The following is a 21,548-nucleotide window of genomic DNA, read 5'->3' on the forward strand; positions in this document are numbered from 1 at the left end:
AAGTTGCTCTCCAATGAGCGTGAAGAGAAGAGGGGACAGGGGGTCCCCTTGCCTAAGTCCTCTGGAGCCTTTGAAGTAACCAGAAGGCTTACCATTATCATAACAGAGTAGGAGACATTAGTTATGCAACTTCTCCAACGTGTAGGAAAACCAATTTGAATGAGGATGTGGTCTAGTAATTTCCAGTTGACTCTATCAAAGGCTTTTTCGAAGTCCAACTTTATGACAACTCTTGGTGTGTGTGATTTCTTAAAAGAGTGGAGGATTTCATGAGCTGCCATAGACGAGTCGAGGATATTCCTACCAGTAATAAAGCCACTTTGACTAGGACTGATGACTTTGGGGAGAACAGATTTGAGGCGCTTGGCAAGGATACAAGCAAGGACTTTGTATGAACTAGTTGTGAGGCTGATGGGTCTGAAATCCTTGGCCTGGACCGAACCGGATTTTTTTGGGACAAGGGCAATGAAAAAGGCTCCAATAGAGTTGTGGGTGATCCCTACTTGGTGGAAGTTGTTCACGGAGTTATGAACATCATTTTTGATAGTGTCCCAAAATTGAAGGTAAAATTCTCCATTGAACCCATCTGGGCCCGGGGCCCTATCTCTAGGCATACCAAGGACAGCTGCATCAATTTCTTTAGGGGTGAAAGGTTGTTCAAGTTGAGAGGCATCAGATTCCGAGATCTGAAGGAAATTGATCTGATCTAGCACAGGACGATCAAAACATTCTTCTGCATAAAGACCTGAAAAAAACTTAACAAACTCGTTAGCAATAGAGATACTATCAGTATTTTCCTCCCCATTTATGATAAGGGAAGAAATACGGTTAGATATTTTTCTTCGGGATGCAATAGCATGAAAGAATTTGGTGTTCCCATCTCCAGCAGACAACCATCTAAATTTGGAGTGTTTCTTCCAGTGAGTGGTTTCACTGGCTAAGAATCTTGAAAGATCATGAGTAAGACTGTTTTTGGAGATGAGTTCAGTAGGAGCAAGAGCTCTCTGTTCTTCCAGGAGGTCAAGTTCCGATAATCTGTGGCGGATGGAAGCTTTTTGATTTCTAGCTCCATGCGTGAGCAAGCGGGCCCAAGGTTTTATAGCTGATTTGAGAGCTTTGAGCTTGCAGTGGAATGCCCATCCCGGGTTTGGGTGATGTGGGAGAGCTTCCCACCTGGTTTTGAAATGATGGGAGAAGGAGTCCTCGAGAAGCCAAGAGTTTTCGAATCAGAACTAAGAGAACCCCCAATTTTGGGGATGAGAGTTAATAAAAATAGGCCAGTGATTCGATCCAACTTTGTTAAGAACTTGGCCAGCAGTATTGGGGAAAAGAGACAACCAGTCGTTATTAGCCAAAAAACGGTCTAATTTGGAAAGGACAGGGGGGTTTTGACCATTGGACCAAGTAAATTTCTTCCCAGCGAAGGGTATTTCAATGAGTTCAAGGCTGCTGATTAGGTCACAAAAGGCTCTCATGGTGGATGTAATCCGTTTTGCGCTGGGCTTTTTTTTCGAGCATCGGAGGGTGGTAGTAAAATCCCCTGCTAAAAGCCAGGGAACATTCCATTGTTGAACTTTAAGAAGGATTTCACCCCAAAAGGGGGACCTATCTCCATTTCCCGAAGGCCCATAGATCCCTGCTATGGCCCATTCCGACCCCAAGGTTCTATCTCGGAAACGGACATAGACAGAAAAGAGACCGTATTCTGAGGAGATTGCTTCTACTGAGTTTGGGTTCCAAATTACAATGATGCCCCAGAGTGCCCGATTGCATCAATTTGAACCCACTCGGGGTCAGGACTAAACCAGATACTACTAGCAATGGAGCGGTCAAAAGATTGTAGTTTAGTTTCTGATAATATAACTACATCAGGCTTACATTCAAAAAAGGTGGCCTTGATAATGTCTCGCTTGGAGGACGAGTTGATTCCACGGACGTTCCAAGCTAGAACTTTCATAGATCGAAGTGCTTACGAGTATCCTCCTCCGCGTAGCAGAAAAGGCCATTGTAGTACTTGGAGAAGTCCCAACAGTATTCCATCATCTTTATGAATTTTTTAGGGGGAACTTTGCCGGTAGAGTTCTTTATGATCCACACTTGCATATTCCGACACCTACGAGATGGGGGGGTGGAGTGGATGGTGGCTCCTTTTGAGAGCTGCTGACTTCTGGAGTATGTTCCTTGGGCTTCTTGTTTTTTTTTTTTTTCCCTGGAGTAGGTTTTTATGTGGGGGTCTGGCGGCTTTGCTTGTTTTGGCTTACGCCTGGAGTAGGTGATGGGGGCAGTGTTAGCTTTTCCATAACAAGAGGCATGGTTTGAGGAACTTGGGTTCATGGTTGCTGACGGAGTGTGGCCTAATTGATCATCAATATCATTCCCACTCCAAACAATTTGAGACTGAGGCAACTTAAAGACTATCACAAAACCCCTGAACCTCATCATGAGAATCGCCCTCTCTTGATTACTAAAGGAGATGAGACAAAAGTGAACCAGCTGATAGCAACATGAGAATCACCTTCCCTGAATTACTTGAGTAGATACGCACCATTCATAAAAAAAAAAATTACTTAAGTAGAAACAAAATGCTGCCTAAATACTAAAGCTACAAGGCAAAGCTTTGAGTTCAGCTTCTTTTGAATCACAGATCCCATAAGAAGCAAAAAACATGCAATACCTGTTCTGAGGGATCACGAAGAAAGCCCCCACCACTAGTGAGCCCAAGATTCCTTGAACCACCATCGAAGTTAAATTTTAACCACCCTATTGGTGGGCAAGTCCATTCAACAACAGAATATCACATTGGATCGGTAAAAGCAACAATATCATGCCAATGTGAACGCAAAATATCACTCCTAGGATGAGTTGACGCACGAGTTGGTCGAGTCTCGGCCTGAATAACAATGCTAGGTTGGTTGAGGGGTCAGACTCATCCATTCTGTTTTGTGTGAGTCCACTCCTACATGCCCTGAGTCCAACCTTGGACTCAGTTGAGCCGAAACTACTGGGCCGACCCGACCCGGATTTTGAAGAACCTGGGTCGGGTCCTGATCCCTGGTTGGAAAAATATGCTCTTATGGGTGTGAAAGATGGGAACTTACTAAACCAATATTGTGTATCAACCAATGTTGCGTATAATGAACCTTATGTCCACCCTATCCATAGAACGAGTTCTATTTGCAAAAAATTTAGCATGTCTTTCTTCCCATGAGGCCTAGATGGTAGCCTATACACTAGCCAACCATAAAATTCCGCCTTACCTTGACAGATTCCTGGAGGAAACTTGTAAAAACAAATCAGGAAAACAAGCTGGAAAACTGAAATCATATTCTGTTTTTTGAAGCACACCACTCCAAACAGTAAAAGCAAAGGGATAATGCATAAAAATATGGTCCTTGGATTCATTTTGAAGCAAACAAATTTACATTTAATATCTTTAATAACCTGCCCTTGGTAAAGGAGTTGATGAACAATTAAAATTCTGTTTTTTGAAGCACACCACATAACATGCTTAATTTTAGGAGGGACAATGAATTTCTGTAGAGAAAAACCAAGGATAAAACGAGGAGGCTGTATAAAAACCGGAAGTGCTAAACTTCCAAACTAACTGATCTTTGCCCTTTCTCAAAATGAATCAATGTTCTGAAAGGGGAAGTAGCCTTGAGATCTCCCCAAATTCATTACTACGAAGCCCCCTTCTGAACTGAAAATTCCATCCACCCTCCCCTAATAACTCACCTACTATAATATGTGGGTTCTGCCCTAAACAAAATAGGAGGGGGAAAGAATCAGATAAATATTCTGAATTAAACCCAAATATCAGTCCATAAAGCAACTCTATGGCTCAATTAGACATGGACTTCAATTTTAGAACAACCTTCCGTCGACTAGACATACCTTGCTGAGTTGTATTTGAAGGGAACCACAATTGAGGAGAGTAGCTAAATAAAGAATCCTTCCTCAGCAAAACACCTTAAACATTTGGCCAATAGAGCATTATTCATTAGTGGAAGAGATATAATACCCAAGCCAGTCAAAGGCTTTGGTCGACAAACCTCCTACCAGTTAACAAGATGATAAAGAACTGGTCAAAAGAACCGCACCAAGGGAAATGCCGCATTATAGCCTCCATCACTGCTGAAATATTAGCTGGACAGGGAAAAATAGAAAGATAATGATTTGGGATACCCCTAGCTTAGCCTTAATGAGAGCAGTTTTATTCCTTTCCAAGGTACCGATGATTGGGTACCACAACTATACTTGGAAGCTCTCCGGTCCTCCTAAGGCAAAATTCTTCCTTTGGAGTGTGCTGTTTGAAAATCCTTACAAGAGACATCCTTATTTGTCGCGGATCTCGCATTCCTACCAGTACTTGCTCTCTATGCAACCTTGTTGAGGAATCCATTGACCACCTCCTTCTCCATTGCCATTCTTTTTGGCATATCTAGTGCTTCTTTTTCAGCAAGTTTGAGATTCCTTTTTGTCTTTATTGCTCTTTTGCAGACCTCATCCAGCTTGGCACCGTTTTAAAACTCCCTAGCCATGGCCAGATCATGTCTCAAGCTTGATTTTTATTTGTCCCTTGTGTCATTTGGATTGAAAGAAACCAAAGAGTCTTTTAGAGCTCCTCCTCTTCTTGGATAAATGTTGCTGAAAGGGCCTCCTAACAAGTGAGTTCTTGGATTTGCTCCCTGTCTTGCTTTAAAAAATTCAGAGCTGATTACCTAATAAGTTGCTCGTTTTAAATCTCGAGTCTCTCCCACTTTCGTCCTCCTACGGTTGAAGCTTGGAAGCATCCTGACATGAGCATCATTAAGTTGAATTTTAGTGGTTCCTCCCTCGGTATCCCAGGTCCTTCCGGTTTTGGTGGTGTTTTCAGAAACTCTTCTGGTTCTGTACTGACATTCTTTGCCAGCCCTTTTGGGGTTTTTTATTCCACCTCGGCCGAGCTTCAAGCACTTCACCACAGCCTTTCGGTAAGAGAAAATTTCCAGGGTTCCCTCCATGTTGAAGGTGATTCAAGGAATGTGATCAATTTGTGCTTCTTCCAAAAAGACCTTCCTTGGCGTCATTGCATTGCTTTTATGAGTTTATTGAGCTTGCCTCCTCTCTTGTACTTCGAGTCATGTTCATAGAGTTGCCAATTGTTTGGTGGACTCTCTTGCTAAGGAAGCTAAATCTTTTCTGAACGTTGTCTATTGTATTACCCAAAGAAGAGGCAAAACTACAACAAAGGTGAGGAGGGCAAAATCGCAAATAAGGTGTGAAGCACATCATAATAGAAACTTAAAAATCAACTAAGATGAATTTCCCATTGTGAATGCAAGTTGATGCTGTGCAATTCTCTCCTCAACTAAGGTAACAAGTGCTAAGTTTGCTGAATGATGGACAAGCTGCCAAGACACCTGGGTGGCAGCGGTTGGATCAGTAATTTGGAGCACATATCTGTCAGACCTCCATGGAGGATCCATCAAACCCTTTCCCTTAGTAATAACAACTGATTGGCCGTAAGAAGTGGCCCTTGTAAAGAGGAACTCTCTCACTATTAGGAATAGCGATATCGTGAACGTATACAATTAGAATAATCACTCCTTTATGTCTCTTAAGAAATAAAATCGAATAAGTACAATGACTGCATGGAAAGCCAAAAGTCGTCAACCCTCTACTAAACTTGTCATATCGTGCTTGAGGGTTTGTTTCAACACATAGATGGCCTTTTGTAATTTTCATATTTTTCCTTCTGACCCTTGAGTAATATACACAAGAGGTTACTCCATGGAAACTTGTTTGCCTAAATCTCCATTTATATGAAACTGAAACAAAGACTATACATTTGTTTTTTGCCTCAAATATTAAAATTTTGACCTAACTTTAGCTACAGGAGAATGTCTCGGGGTACTCTACACCAAGTTTGTGTACCCTTCAGTGATAACTTGACTCTAAATTTTTCAAGTTTGCCAGCTAAATTTTGCTTTATTGTGTAGACCTACCTACAATGAACAACCACAATACCATCTCGGGGTTTACACGGTAGCCATGTCTGTCTGTATACTCATTCTTGCATTTCTTTGTCAATTTATGATTCACTCATGACATGGAACAACTTGATTACTCCTAGCAATGGAAGAACTAGGTATTGAAGTTGTTGAATTTATGGAAAAGAGAAAAACTTCATTGACTTTTTTGTAATCAGAGTACTTGAACCCCTATTTATAATAGAGGAAAGTAGTAGAATCCAATTACAATTAAATTACTCTTGTCCCAATTAAACCCAAACTCTAACACTTAAAGATAAGTCCTAGCATAATTAAATAACTTAACATAAATAGAAGACTAATATAACTAAAACACCTTTAAACTGAGACTCCTCTGTGAGACCTCCTTCCATAATAATTATGGCTCTATAAGGCTTCTTATTGTTAGAGTAATGTAAGACTCTTCCATATTTGCTCTTCAACACTCCCGCCCAAACTCGAGTTTATAACTTCAGCTTGCAGTGAAAAGGATTCTTGATCTTCAATTTTCTTTTGTTGCAAAAATTTCTTCATAGATGTAAAAACTTCATATTTGTGTTCCCCCTTTCTTGAATATTTTTGTCACATTAAAATTACCACAACATATAAAATACCTCTTTCTTGTACTTCTTTTACTTCTCCCCCTCAAGCTGGGAGGTAATGGAAGTCATCCGAGCTTGAACCAAATAACATAAATGTAGTAATAAACTCCTCCATCATGGTGTACCAACCCGGGCACCAACTAGAAATGGGGGATACGTGGGTAATGTCTGTCATTCACAAGACGACGATAAAAGACCCACAGATACATATAAAATGTCTCAACGGAGTTAAAAACACCCATATATATATATATGAATATAAAGGTAAACCAACCGAATCAACACACAAGAGGTTGGCCCAAAGGGGTATGTGAGAGTCAAATAAAGGATGGTAGGAGAAAGGCTGCCAAATAACAAATGGGTAATGGGTAAAGAGGAAGATAAGATGTTGAGGCTACCATGTGTTTTATTTTTCTAAGAAATTCAAATTCCGCATCAGACAAACTAATGCCGATAACAGTCAGCAGATAATGAACCTAAGGGAAGCAACCGGGGAGTTCTGCTTCAGAAATATGTCTCAATCAAAGAGACACAATAGCAGTAGCAGAAATGGGCCAATGCCCAAATAACATCTACCAAATTTGCAGTAGTATAACAGTAGATAACGGGTAAATAATCAAATCCTTAAGAGTAACAAGGACACATGAAATAGTCTACAGCGAGTCGATCAGTAAATAAGGAAGTTGCACCAAATAGTATGTTGGAACCAAGTAATAATCCAAGATAATAATCTAATCGGAGATAGAGAACCGAGTCGAACTGAGTAATACATCAGACCAATATAGCTGAGTCACAGGAAAATAGGTATAAACCTTGTGACCCGGACTTGTATAACTGAGGCAGAAAATAAGTGGGCCGAGTCAGGTTGACTCGGACTTGAGTCAACTCACTGAGTTGACCCAGTCCGAGTTGACTCGGTAGAACGGAAGCAACCTTGGGTTGGCAGGTTCGCTGGGTTAACTCGGGCGGGTCTGGTCCGAGTTGGGCTCGGCACTGGATCCTATCTTAGGAAACATGTAATTTGGCAAAGTCATCTTCTTCCTCACAACGCCGAACAGAGCGGAATCCTGGATCCTGAAGGCTCATATCATATTCTTTAAATGCACATAACACTTTCACGAGTTCTTCATAGCTCCACAGTCTTGGAATTAATCCATTTTGCCTCATCTCCTTTAAAAACTTGACAGCATCGTGAAACCTCCCCACTTGACAGAGACCAGCTAGATAAAAACAAACAACTGCTACTTGACCAAAAATCTCAGCACCAAGTGTATTATCTCAATGAAAACACCAGTCATCAATGAAAGCACAAGTGTTAGAAGAGTTACAGCAACGTGTTGATAACCATGATTAAAAAGATGGAGATAAAAGACTGCTGAATAACCAACGTGTTGAAGCTTGGCTGAATAATCGTCAACATGCTGGAGGAGACTGTTGCAGGAGATAAAACCACGCTAATGCTGCAAGGTTCAAACAGACTTGTCTTCCTCTTACTGCTGTTGTTAATCGACTCCTGCAAATCGTTACAGATTAGAGTCTCAGCCAATCATCGAATATCAGCAGCAGAGCAATGGTAAGATTATGCAACGTTTTCTTTGTAATTGGCAAGTAGAGCAGCAAGCAGCAATGTAGGGAGCCACGTCAACGATAAACCAGCTGAAGGATAATCGGCAAGCAGAGATACGTAGCAGTAGTAGCAGTGCTGAAGCCTGAATAACAGGAATTAATCTGGCTATGGAGACGTCCAAAGGCAACTGAGATAGAAGGAAAAAAAAAAAACAAAAAATTTGCTGCTGATCGATGTCTCAAAACAGAGAAGTGATCGGATGAATCAATCGGAACCCATCCTCAATCAGCAACGTGTCCTGCTAAATATAAGCAACCATCTTGCTATAGCCTGCATGATCTTTAATATGGAAACTTGCAGCCTAAAACTTCTCCTGAAAACTAGCATTGACAATTGACACCTCTGCTTCTCACCCTCTTACGATCAGGGGAGGTTAGCAGCACGATGACAATCCCCACAAACACCTCTTACCATCAGGGGAGGTTAGCAGCACAATGACAATCCCCACAAACACCTCTTACCATCAGGATTGAAGGGAGCATTAGGAGCAGGCGTAACAGAGAGATAACTTGAACCAGAAATCGTAATCCAACAAGATAATCAGCAACTTCCGTCAGCGATGAACCAGAAACACCCGGAAATAGATTAGCGAGGCAGCAGTAAACAAATAGAGATCGTCAATATCTAATATGCAATATTAAAGGCTCAGTATAGAGGTGAAAACGTAAAGCAAAAAACGGGAATAGAAACTGAAAAGAAAAAAAAAGAAAAATACGAACCTGAACTGCTAGAGATAATAGATCATAAAAAGATCACATTATCTCTGTGGGTTGATCAAGTCAACTCACAGAACCTCCTTTGATACTATGTTGAATTTATGGAAAAGAGAAAAACTTCATTGACTTTTTGTAATCAGAGTACATGAACCCCTATTTATAATAGAGGAAAGTAGGAGAATCCAATTACAATTAAACTACCCTTGTCCCAATTACACCCAAACTCTAACACTTAAAGACTAACATAACTAAAACACCTCTAAGTTGAAACTCTTATATGAGACATCTTTCCATAATAATTGTGACTCTTTAAGACTTCTTATTCTGAGAGTCATGTAAGACTCTTCCATATTTGTTCTTCAACAAAAGTCTCAAAGGATCCATATGAAGAAAATGAAGGTTAAAGGTGACAAATTTAGACAATGGGTTGTGAGTGAAAGACCACGCCTCCTTTTGGCCAATCAATTCGGAGTTGGGTTTCAGTTTTCTTAGGTAGTCCTGAGCTTGATGCCTTGTGTGTCCCAATACCTTTGATGCTCGAGGTATTTTTGTCTTAGTCATGCAGATGTCTAGGTCATCTCTTGTTGTAAGGGGCCATCCTCTTAGCCTTTCTTTACGCTGCCGCATGTTAATTAATTGAGCAATTTATCAAAAAAAAAAATTCTCGCAGCTGTTTTTTTTTTTTTTTTTACTTATGTGTGCGTTGGGAGTCGAAGCCATTATCATTGTGAAACAAGCTGCTAATTAACACTAAAAATACCATCTTCTTATGGTTGAAGGTTGAGTTGTACCTAGGGTGTAATGCTGCATGAACGGAATGCAATAAACTATATCATATTCCGGTTAAATTATTAGTAGCTTATTCTACTTTCATTTTGTTCATGTACTTGTAAGAACCTTTTGTGTTTTTTTTTGTATACAGTTTAGCGACTAGGTTAAGTGGGTAATTAATAAATAATCTCTAAAAATCTATAAAAAAATTTAAAAAATTGTTAAAAATGTTGTTAAAGTTGGGTGAAGGTTCATGCCAAAGTGACAAATGAAGCTAGCAAGTTTCTTCCCATGTAATTGTTAGGAATTAGACGTCCTAATTCCAAACTAACGAGAGGAATAATAATAAACGCGGAAGAAAAGAAAAGCAAGCACAAAATAAAACACAAGATTTATACAGGTTTGCCTCAAGGTGAGACTACATCCTGTCTTCCGCCGCTGCAGTAATCCACTATAAAGATAAAATAGTTTACAAGATAAACGCACACACTTACAGGTTTTTTCTCTAACCTTTCTTGGGGTACAACTCCAACTCCTTCTTGGTGATGATAAAACCCTAATTGTGGCGCTCCTCGATTATAAAGAGAAAATTAGGGCAACCGTGATACAAGAGTAAAATTCCTAAACTGCCCTTAATGGAACAACGACGACTCAGTGTAGGGTGTTGATTAGGCTTCACAATTTAATAGTAACAAATCCTTCACTTTTCTTATCTTGGATCTATGAGAGACTATTCTTAGCACTTCACATGTGAACCTTCATTGTGAATATCCAAAAATGTCTAGGTTGAAGTTTGTGAGGCTTCTTTCCAAGTAATAAACATCGTACTTTTCTAATCCTTGATCGTCGAGAAAGTATTTTTACCAAATCTAGCATTGGAAGGTATGGAAATGATTTTTTTATTTATTTTGATGGAAGACGGAAGCGCCTTTCACTTTTGGTAGACAGTGTGTGGGGAGCACCGCCCTCCCCATTTTCTACAAAATGCTGAAGTGGGTTGGCCCTTTCCTCCCATTCAAAACAATGCAGGCCCCTTTCTCTCCAATTTTTGTTAATAAACAACCCCCTCCTCCCCCCCAACCCTTGCAAGACAGTTGTAGGCACTGCCTTCCAGTGAAAAAGAAAAACGTTTTTAAGTCCTGTCGGAACCTGCAAGCTGCTGATTGCCAAAGGATAAGGAAGGATAAGGAAGGAGAAATTGTGTATGGAAACTCTTAAATGTTAGGTTACTGTTTTTCTGATATTTGTCTTTGTAGTAACCATGGTTCATGCGAGTTCTGTGTAAGAAATGGCAAAGATATAAATTGGTTATAGCTGGATCCTGGATCATTTTTATTCTGTAGCCATTTATTATCTGATGTTGTAAATGGGGAATCAGAAAAATTAACATCCCTACTTGTTACTGGGTCAAGGTTTGCCTGGAGGTTGCTCGTCTGGACTCAAACTGATCCGATTTGTCAAGGGAGTTTCAAATCTTAAACATAATATGCTTTTGATATCCTATGAAAAGGATATCTGCTATATTGGGGAAACCTGTGGGGAAAAGGAATCCTCATTAGTTCAGGCAGTTGTTGAGTTCTTTAAGGCTTGTGTTTTACAGACTTCTTTGCTAAATTGATTCTGAATATGGTTTATATACTTGTAAGATGATTTTCATTCCTTTCTAAATCTGAGCACGAACCTTAGGCTGGTAGGTAAATATAATTTAAAATAAGGATTGCTCGTCTACCTTCTTGTTACCTTCACGCATATACACTTTTTTCTTTATGCAACAGGTTGATGAAGCGCAGGGTCATCAAGGGAGCAGATGCTTTTATCTTGTCTCGTCTGATGGGGCCAGAGAAGATTTCTCATATCACAAATGCATCAAGAACTATGTACAGGTCAAATATCCGGAAATGTCTGAATCATTTAGCAAGAAGTACTTCAAAAAACCAGGTTAGTTGCTAAATGCCGTTTCTGAAAAAAAAAAAAAAAAGACCGAGGTTCCTTCCACTTGTACAGTAGCTACGACCTGCCTTTTTTTTCATCTGATTAAATTAAAGAAAATATAATTCTTACTCTTTTCTGCCCTTTTTATGTTGTATATATTTCTCTTACTAGTTACATGATAGCATCTCATTTTGCCGTAATTTTGTAATGTGATGTAAATTCTTTCCCGCTGGCGATTGATATTGCTGCGAGCGCAGGTAGTTTCATCATCCAATCCCCTCCCCTTAGAAAAAAAAGTAAAAAATCCGGTTGATCTTCTAGACCTAGTTAAGATGATTATTAGTGCGAGATATATATAGCCTTCCACATCTCTACTCCACTTAGGAAATTGAAATCGCCTATCGCATGCATTACCTGAAGTTTTTCATACATATTTTGAAAATGATAAGTGATCTTATCTTGAAATTTTATTGGGATGTTCTTGCTCGGCCAAGATCTCGATTCCAAGCATTTTGCGACCAAAATGGTCATTGTCCATCGTCGAACGAGGAAAACGAACCGCCTCAAGTCTCCTAAGGCTAGGCATTCTCCCTATTGTTTGTACACTTTTCACCAAATGATGCTTTAAAACCACAATTTATTTAGATATGAATAGTTGAAGTTCATGTCTACAATATATTAAGAGGTCTCATTGAAAATATGGTAAAAACCTAGATCTCAATGCCGTAAGTTATGCCTAAAAAAACAGCTAATTGGATCTTCATGTTAGACTAGGTTATGGTAATCAGGTTCAACCGAAAAATACAAGCTTTCACCATTCAAGCAAGTCTCTGGGGTTGTGAGAGGCAGATAAGCCCGAAGCCAAATAGGCTAAAGTGGAGATAACCATCTCCTCTCTCTTTTCTCGTTTTTGATGGAGATGGCAACCCCACCCTCCACCACCATCTGTCCTCAGAAAAGAAAGGGTAGGGGACCCTTTCTTTGAATAGGCAAAAGAAGAGATACCCGCCGAAATAATGGACTTTGATGCCATTCAGCTATCTGTATGCATCGCTGGTAGTGGGCCAAAGCATTCGCAGCTCTATCTGAATTTCAAATTTTGCGGTCTCATGTTTGAAAGGGGAATGAGACAGGAAATTCAATCCTGTCCCCGGGCCCCTCCTCGCTGAAAATGGGAAGATGAATTGATGGATTCATCAGCAAGATAAGATACCGGTATAAAATACTTGTGAGACCGAAGCGAGACTTTTTCTATCTGATTTATCTCTTTTGTGAAGCCTTCGCGGAGGTAGTAGGAGCAGGTGAGCCAGAGGCATTCACGATACACCGCCCTCAACTCTGTCAAACATGTCTACATTTGCTTTGCTGTGGCCATCTCTTTGTTAATATGTGCAGATCAGTTTTGATAGAGAGATAGGTTGTATTTATTCAATATATATGATTGAAGGGGACCAGCTGTATAATCCTTTCAGTTATCGGATAAGATCCCAAGTTGTATTTATCTTATCTTGTAAAACTTATATTCTCTATTCTAAATTGTATAAATATCACCTTTATTCAATTGTAAAGGTGTAGTGCAATTCAACATCTAACATAGTATCAGAGCAGATCGATCCTTCTACATCTGTCAATTTTTTTTTCCGCGTCAACTGCCTATTCACGTGTAATTCACTCTCTGCCATACCCTCCCAAGTTGAATGCCTATTCACGTGTAATTCACTCTCTGCCAGGCCCTCAACTCTGTCAAACATGTCTACATTTGCTTTGTTGTGGCCATCTCTTTGTTAATATGTGCAGATCAGTTTTGATAGAGAGATAGGTTGTATTTATTCAATATATATGATTGAAGGGGACCAGCTGTATAATCCTTTCAGTTATCGGATAAGATCCCAAGTTGTATTTATCTTATTTTGTAAAACTTATATTCTCTATTCTAAATTGTATAAATATCACCTTTATTCAATTGTAAAGGTGTAGTGCAATTCAACATCTAACATAGTATCAGAGCAGATCGATCCTTTTGCATCTGTCAATTTTTTTTTCCGCGTCAACTGCCTATTCACGCGTAATTCACTCTCTGCCATACCCTCCCAAGTTGAATGCCTATTCACGTGTAATTCACTCTCTGCCATGCCCTCCCAAGCTGAACCACCCAGATGATTCACTCTCAATTTGATGATTCGCTCTTGATTTTGTTTGCCTAACTCTTCGTCGATATTGAGGAAAAAAACCACTCATTGAACCCTGAGCCCGACTCCCCTACTAATGGAACCTCCCACTTTTGGTGGAGCATGTGATTTTTTCAACGACGATCCTCTGAATATACAAGATGATTGATCGACATAGTTGGAGGTAATCGTTGAAATTATATTTTCATGAATTTCATATTGCTGTAAAAATTCATATTTAGGCTTACAACACGTGCTTTGTTTACTTGAGAAATTAGATCCATTATGAAAGTAAGAGTTTATTGTTGTTCGTGAGGAAAGAAGGAAAAAGTGCAGAGAAGCAACAGCATAACAGCAAATAGAACTTAAGAAACAGCAGAAGCAAAGTCCGAAGATGGTGGCCTGCGGATTCCACATATTAACATTCCGTCATCCTTAACACTGGTTTCAGACCAGTTCCTCTTTGTAATCCGGAACTGTAGCCGCTGTCCCTAGCCTTGCACCGTTAACGTAGTCTCTGGGGCTATGAGAGGCAGCACCAGGGATTAGGAGGCCGATGAGCCTGAAGCCAATAGACATAGGGCCCTCCTTGAATTCCTTCTGCTTGAAGCCTATAGTGATGCCTCTGTACAAATCCACCCACGCATTCCAGTACATGGGTATAATGTATTTTATGTTGAAGTAATTCTGGTTGGGTTCTTCTTCCACAAACTGCAGTATTTTTTTTGTTTCAAAATAATATTAATGAATAAAACATCCAAATAAAATAAAATGATGGAAATATTAATATAAAAAACCATCTACGAATTATAAACCGTTTCTTTTATCGGCCCTCTTCCTTGTTAGATCAAGATATTTTGAATGATCACCCGGTCGGTGACCGAAAATAAGGTGACTGATGGTAGTAATGTCTAACTTTAAATCTAAGATGCATGATTATGTGCAGTTAATCTTAAAATGAAAACTAAAGATTATAAGAAAATGTTTAGAGAAGAGCAAATTGAAAAAGAGATCATTTAGTAAAATGGATTGATTAGTCTTTTTTTTTTTTTACTTATTTTAACAAGCTTTTTTCTTTATAATTTTGAGAACAGAACTGCTCATGATTTTTAGAATAAAGGGTTATTTAGGAAAAATAAATAGCAACCTATTTGAGATTTTTTTTTTTTTTTTCATCCCAAATTCTTACCTCCCCTTCGTACCAGCTCTTGAAGTAGAAACATGACCCGTAGTGCTTGAACTCAAACAAGAGGAAATTATCAAAGGGAACTCTGGGAACTATGTCAAATCGGTAAACGGCTCTGAAAAACACTTTCTTCTTGGGCGGTACCACCTCCGTCGCCATGTAATTTGCGAACGTCTTGTCTCCCACTCGAGGCTGTCCGAAGGTTACGACACCGACCAGCTTGTTCAGGATGGCTGTTTCCTCGTGCAGTTTCAGAATGGCGGGGAAGATGGCAGCAAGTGCTCCGCCCAAGCTGTGTCCCGTCACCACTATGTGGGCGTTCGGATGCAGAACCAGCAATTTCTTGAGTGTGTCTCTTATGGCGTAGTACGCTGCTGGCTTGCCAATCTCTGAATTGAAGTTCTTGGGCCAGCCTTTGATATAGTCCTTTTCGTCTTGGAGACCCAGGGCTTTCATGAACCCTACATGCACTCTTCCCAATTTCCCCATGCGAAGCCACGAGAAATCTACGTCGGTGGACCAATCGACGGTGTTGAAGGGTTCCGTCCCTCGGAAGGCCACAACGATGACATCGGCGTTCACCGGCTTGTCGCAGAATATGAAGGCCTGGGTCGTGATCTCGTTGAGGAACTCTGAGAGAAACCATGCCATGAGCCTTCGTTAGAACCAGTAACGTTGACCTCCCAGTACTCAACTAATTAGACTTAAACGTTAATAGAGAAGATAAATTAAGCAGAATCGGATTTACGACTTACTGTTCCAGCAGTTGAAGTACTCCACGAACGTCATCTGCAAAAAACGAAGAGAATAAAACACTATCATAGAATTCCCACGGCAAGGGAAGAAGCAGTTTCTTCTCTTTCTTTTCTGGAAAAGGAATTAAACCATGTTTCAGGACTGCCCAAAGAGATGGAGCAGCTACCTTCCAATTCGATAAAACGGTCTTCATGATGAAAGCTTTACTTTCGTAAGCAGTCTTGGCGGCCATGATATACGCGTCCATACCCCAAGCGTCGTCGGCGAGGAGCTGCGCGCTGGGAAAATAACCCAGCAAGCTGGAGTCCTTATATAGGGTGAATCTGTCGTCCAGAAACCCGAGAGCAGATCGATAATCAGCAGTGCCGGGTACGGGAATCACGAGTTTCCCTGCAGAAAATCACATCTTAATCTCTCACTACAACACGTTAAAGATCATGTTAGGAAGATCTCTCTCCTTTTTGTTGAATAAATAAACAAACAAGTAAAAGTCCATGCATAAATCCTACAAGCATGCACATGTATATATCTACATAGACTTTGATCTAATATGAAAAGTCATTTAGTGTATAGAAAATAGACTTTGATCTAATATGAAAAGTCATTTAGTGTATAGAAAGATAGAGAGGGCTGATGACATCTCAGTCGATCGATCATGATCAATGGCTATCTCAACCGTCCGATCAACGACTATCTCAGCCGTTTCACATGTTTCACACCAAATGGTTTTTCGTATTAGATCAACCATGGTTGCTACATTGTTCGTAGCTTATCTCAACTCACCTCCTCCATGGATATCTGTACCAGAGCTTAGCTACTAAGATTAGATCCTCAGATCTGAACTAGTTCATGAAATGACTAAAGCTAATGATTTCATGGGATGACTACAGCCCTTGCATTGCTTAAACGGAAGAATAAAATGCTTAGTATTGGTTACAAGGACTAGACCTGTAAATATATTGTTAATCAAACCAAAGAAGCTTCCATTGAGGGCGAACAAATTGCATGCATACTCCAACAGAAAGCCAATTTTTTTCATTGGCACCTTAATCATCGACAAGATCTTCAGCAAGAACAGGGACAAAGAAACCGGCCAACTAGCTTGGGCATTGCCTAGCTCGAGCCTAGTGCCCATGGAGGCTTCCACAAAATGATAATCCACAAAGTTTTTTCTTAGGATCAAAAGGCTCAGTAAGTCTATCCATCTCACTTTCTCGTGGCGACATATCAGGTATTCACTAGAACTAGCGGAAGCCATGGAAGGGGCAGATAGAGGAAAGACAAAGAAGAAGAAGAAGAAGAAGAAGAAGAAGAAGAAGAAGAAGAAGCAAGAGAAGGAAGAAATGGAGGCAGCTCAGGTAGTACTGATCTCCACCCTCTCACTGAAGCCTCTTATATAGGCTTTCAAGTGCACCAAATGACTCGTTACCACTGTAAAAAAAAAATAAAAAAATGATTGAGGGTAACAGGGAAGAAAAGAAGGGGGGCTGCGGGAAGATCCCCCACCCCTCCATTAAATGCGAATCAATACTTCTTTTCACTGACACAGAGACATAAAAGAGACATCCACTTCAAAATGTGAAGCTGTGAATCATCGACCTCAACTTATTCACTGCAGCTTTGCACCTCCACATGCATTTCACGTTTATGGAAAGTTGCCTGGGAGGTGCCATCTCTCACAGCTTTGTGAATCAATAATTTTTTCCACCGACACAGACATAAAAGAGACATCCACTTCAAAATGTCCAAAACTTTAATTGACAGTTAATTGACCCGAAATTAAATATTAATTTTGTCTTTGACATTTTTATATGTGAATAGAAATTTTATATCCAAAATCCCGGAAAAATCTGCCATGAGAAAGTAACATTACCCATTCATGATGGCTGATCCAATATAAAAAACTATTCCGTGTAAAACATGCTAAATGTATATGATCAAGATCAACAGCTGAGATAGTTGTTTCACATATTTCGCATCAAATGAGTTGATCTCGTTTTTTATTCCTCAGAAGAAACTGGGAATGGGATTTACCTAATATTTGAACGAGACATAGTAGCCATTGATCTATTTTCGTTTTTCGAATCATTCATCGATAAATATATTATCCTATCGCCAAATTCAAGAATCCATGTGACATAGGCGTGTATGAAAAATTCCAAAAAAAAAAAGAAAGAAAAATCAAATGTAACAGAATTGGCCAATTGGGACATAAAAAATAATCTATAGAAATAAATAAATGAATAAATAAAGTGTTGGACGCGTCATTGGTGATGTCTCAGATTTTGAATGTGTATATTTTAACCAATATTGTTAGGCATTCGATTAATATTTTTATCATAAAGAACACTTTTCCGCCTTCACCTTCCTTTTGGCACAATCATTGTAAATATGAATAGTTATTAGTGTAAACCCTGAGCAAGGCACCAAAAGGAAAAAAAATAGTGTTAGTCTTATATAAAGTGGGTACTAAGTAATCAGATTAAGATGATTGAGATCACCTTTCTTTCTTCTCTAACTAAAATTCTTTGAATCCTATAAGCCTATTATTTCACAAATTTTCTTATTTTTTATTTTCTAATTCTGATAGATTTTGTTAGATTTTAGATAACTGAGTGAGAAACTGGTGAAATAACTAAAGAGGTCGTCCACATCAATCAATGGACCATCAAGAAGGAGGTTTTGCTAAAAAATCTCAACTCATGCAGTTATCGATGAATGTTATTTGTCATCCACCCATTCTTGTGCATTAATGTCTATGGGATAAGCTCCTTGTTCTCCTCCTTCCATTTATGAACAACCAGGGATCATACCCTCTCTTCTGTCAATGCAGAGTTTATCATAATGAATGATAGGGGAGATTCAAGATTGAATCTCGATAATGGATTAGAATGCAACAAAATTAATCTTTTTTACCCCAAATATTGTCTAGCTTATTTTGTAATTTTTGAATTTGGCCATAAATTTACAATGACCTCCTTAGTGCCCCTAGTTGAAAATTTATATTCTATTCTAGTTTTTCCTATGATACATATTTCCAAAGAGTCCTTTTAAATAAAATCCAATTACTATTAGTGACTTACTAGAAAATTATAAGAAATATTTTAAAATTTTCTTAGGAAATTTAAATGGACCTCTAATTGCCTCTTCTAGGAAAATAAATAAAAATTAATGATGAATCTAATATATTACTATACTTATTGATAATTTTTTAATCAAATACAATGTCAAACACAAAATTGCTATAAAAATTGCCTCATGTTAAAAGTATTACAGCATCAACTGTCAAATACTTATTCAAAAATTTTCTATACCGTTTTCTAACCCATCTTGGCAGGAAAATCTTACTTAGAAAATTATATGATTTTTTTAATAAGAATTTTCAATAAGAAAAATGTTTCCAAAAAACATGAGGCACTAATAGCCCTTAGAAACGTATTTCTACTAAAAATGTCTTTGCAACATTTTTTGAAAAAACCGCTAATAGTCCCTAGAAATGTATTTCTACTCAAATGTCTTTTCAATTTCTTCAAGAACCATGAGGAAAGGACAGCCAGAGTTTAAGAAAGAGTTTTTTGCCACTTACTTATGATCTCGCACGGCGACGACGAAAACAGAGGCGAAGGCAGACGAGGGGAGGAAGAAGATTGAGAATGTAATCTGATTAAGATGATTGAGATCATCTTTCTTTGTTCTCTAACTATGATTTTTTGAATCCTATAAGCCTATTATTTCTCAAATTTTCTTATTTTTTACTTTTTAATTATGATAGATTTTGTTAGATTTTAGATAACTGAGTGAGAAACTGGTGAAATATCTAAAGAGGTCGTCCACCTCAATCAATTGACCATCAAGAAGGGGGTTTTGCTGAAAAAGCTCAACCCATGTAGTTATCGATGAATGCTATTTGTCATCCACCCATTCTTGTGCATTAATGTCAATGGGATAGGCTCCTTATTCTCCTCCTTCCATTTATGAACAAACAAGGATCACACCCTCTCCTCTGTCCATGAAGAGTTAGCATAATGAACAAGAGGAAGAGAGGCCTTCCCTAGTTGACAAATTGAAGGGAGAACACCAACCCACTTTCCCCTTTACTGACCTCTTACGTTGATTGCATCTATTTTCTTTTAAAAATGTAACATCATTTATTAGAATTAGGGGTGGCATCGAGCTGAGTCGAGCCGAGCCCGAACCTGTCTATGTTCGAGTCGAGTTTGATTTAAATATTTTGAACTTGAGGTCGAGCCTAAAATTGTTATCGAGCTCAAGCCCAATAATTTTAATCTAGTTTTAGCCGAGCGCGAGCTTCAACAATCATTTAAAACTTTTCAACAAATACATGTCTCGAGTTCGAGCTCCAACATACATTTAAAATTTTTCAAAAAATACATGCCAAATAAATTGTATATAAAATTATGCATAAATTTTAAATAAAATTGGGCATACATTTTACATAAAATTAGGCATGACCTCTACATAAAATTGGGCATGACCTCTACTTAAAATTGGGCATAAGGGTGGCATCGAATCCAACTGATTCTGAACCTTCCTATGTTCGAGCCGAGCTTCATTTAAATATTTCGAACTCGAGTTCGAGCAGACCCTAACCTCAAGCCTAAAATTGTAATCGAGTCCGAGCCTAATAATTTTAACCGAGTTCGAGTTCGAGCTCTAGAACCTACATTGAATAATCTAGATAAAATATATGTCAAATAAATTTTATATATATATATATATAATTATGCATACATTTTTTTTAAAAAAAGAATGATATGGGAGGTTCAAGATTGAATCTTGATAATGGATTAGAATGCACCAATATTAATCTTTTTTACCCAAAATATTGTCTAGCTTATTTTGTAATTTTTGAATCTAGCCATAAATTTACTATGACCTCCTTAGTGCCCATGGTTGAAAATTTATATTCTAGGAAAAACTAGAAATGTTTTTCCTATGATACATATTTCCAAAAAGTCCTTTAAATAAAATCCTATTACTATTAGTGACTTACTAGAAAATTACAAGAAATATTTTAAAATTTCCTTAGAAAATTATTTAAACGGACCTCTTATTGCCTCTTCTAGGAAAATAAAAAAAAATTAATGATCAATCTAATATATTACTATACTTATTGATAAATTTTTAATCAAATACAATGTCAAACACAAAATTGCTATGAAAATTGCCTCATGCTAAAAGTATTATAGCATCAACTGTCAAATACTTATTCAAAAATTTTCTATACGGTTTTCTAACCCATCTTGGCAGGAAAATCTTACTTAGAAAATTATATGATTTTTTAATAAGAATTTTCAATTAGAAAAATATTTCCAAAAAACATGAGGCGCTAATAACCCCTAGAAACGTATTTCTTCTAAAAATGTATTTTCAACATTTTTTGAAAAAAATAATAATAGTCCCTAGAAATGTATTTCTATTAAAATGTCTTTTCAATTTCTTCAAGAACCATGAGGAAGGGACAACCGGAATTTAAGAAAGAGTTTTTTTTTTCACTTGCTTATGATCTCGCACAGGGGAGGAGCGGGGGGGGGGAACCTGTCGTCAGGGATGACGGCGACGACGAAAACAGAGGCAAAGGCAGACGAGGGGAGGAAGAAATCAAAGGAAGAAGATTGAGAATGTAATCAAATTAAGATGATCGAGATCACCTTTCTTTGTTCTCTAACTAAGATTTTTTGAATCCTATAAGCCTATTATTTCTCAAATTTTCTAATTTCTAATTATGATAGATTTTGTTAGAGTTTAGATAACTGAG

General features: G+C 38.5%; 2 protein-coding genes across 3 annotated transcripts in view; one reads left to right on the forward strand and one right to left on the reverse strand.

Moving 5' to 3' along the window:
* The window catches only part of LOC137958869 (DNA-directed RNA polymerase V subunit 1), a 72,160-nt gene extending 55,048 nt beyond the window's left edge, over nucleotides 1–17,112 (forward strand). The window contains exons 20-21 of one of the 2 annotated variants that reach the window (XM_068806055.1): nucleotides 11,503–11,665; nucleotides 17,001–17,112. In XM_068806055.1, the coding sequence (XP_068662156.1) occupies nucleotides 11,503–11,665; nucleotides 17,001–17,011 (174 nt within the window). In that variant the 3' untranslated portion in view covers nucleotides 17,012–17,112. Of the gene's footprint in view, nucleotides 1–11,502; nucleotides 11,887–17,000 lie in introns of those variants that run through there. The other variant, XM_068806056.1, reaches the window with a different exon arrangement.
* LOC137958870 (triacylglycerol lipase OBL1-like) lies at nucleotides 14,111–17,117 on the reverse strand. The gene is made up of 5 exons (XM_068806058.1): nucleotides 16,718–17,117; nucleotides 15,936–16,159; nucleotides 15,769–15,802; nucleotides 15,017–15,645; nucleotides 14,111–14,538 (listed from the first exon to the last, which is right to left on the reverse strand). Exons 1-5 carry the CDS (start codon nucleotides 17,025–17,027, stop codon nucleotides 14,275–14,277), a joined length of 1,461 nt encoding a protein of 486 aa, XP_068662159.1. The 5' UTR covers nucleotides 17,028–17,117; the 3' UTR covers nucleotides 14,111–14,274.
* Nucleotides 17,118–21,548: the final 4,431 nt, after the last annotated feature.

The sequence above is a fragment of the Aristolochia californica genome, unplaced genomic scaffold (genome assembly GCF_029961685.1).
Source record: "Aristolochia californica isolate CCGP_79_NKW_82.1479 unplaced genomic scaffold, dmAriCali1.0.hap1 SCAF_3, whole genome shotgun sequence".
In the NCBI taxonomy this organism is placed as follows: domain Eukaryota; kingdom Viridiplantae; phylum Streptophyta; class Magnoliopsida; order Piperales; family Aristolochiaceae; genus Aristolochia; species Aristolochia californica.

Excerpts from the sequence above, each read along its gene's own strand:
- LOC137958870 (XM_068806058.1), bottom strand. The coding sequence starts at position 17,027 with ATGGCTTCCGCTAGTTCTAGTGAATACCTGATATGTCGCCACGAGAAA. Across the intron at positions 15,803-15,935 it reads CCGTTTTATCGAATTGGAAG|ATGACGTTCGTGGAGTACTT; the intron begins GTAGCTGCTCCA and ends CGTTTTTTGCAG. Across the intron at positions 14,539-15,016 it reads AGAGCTGGTACGAAGGGGAG|TTTGTGGAAGAAGAACCCAA; the intron begins GTAAGAATTTGG and ends AAAATACTGCAG.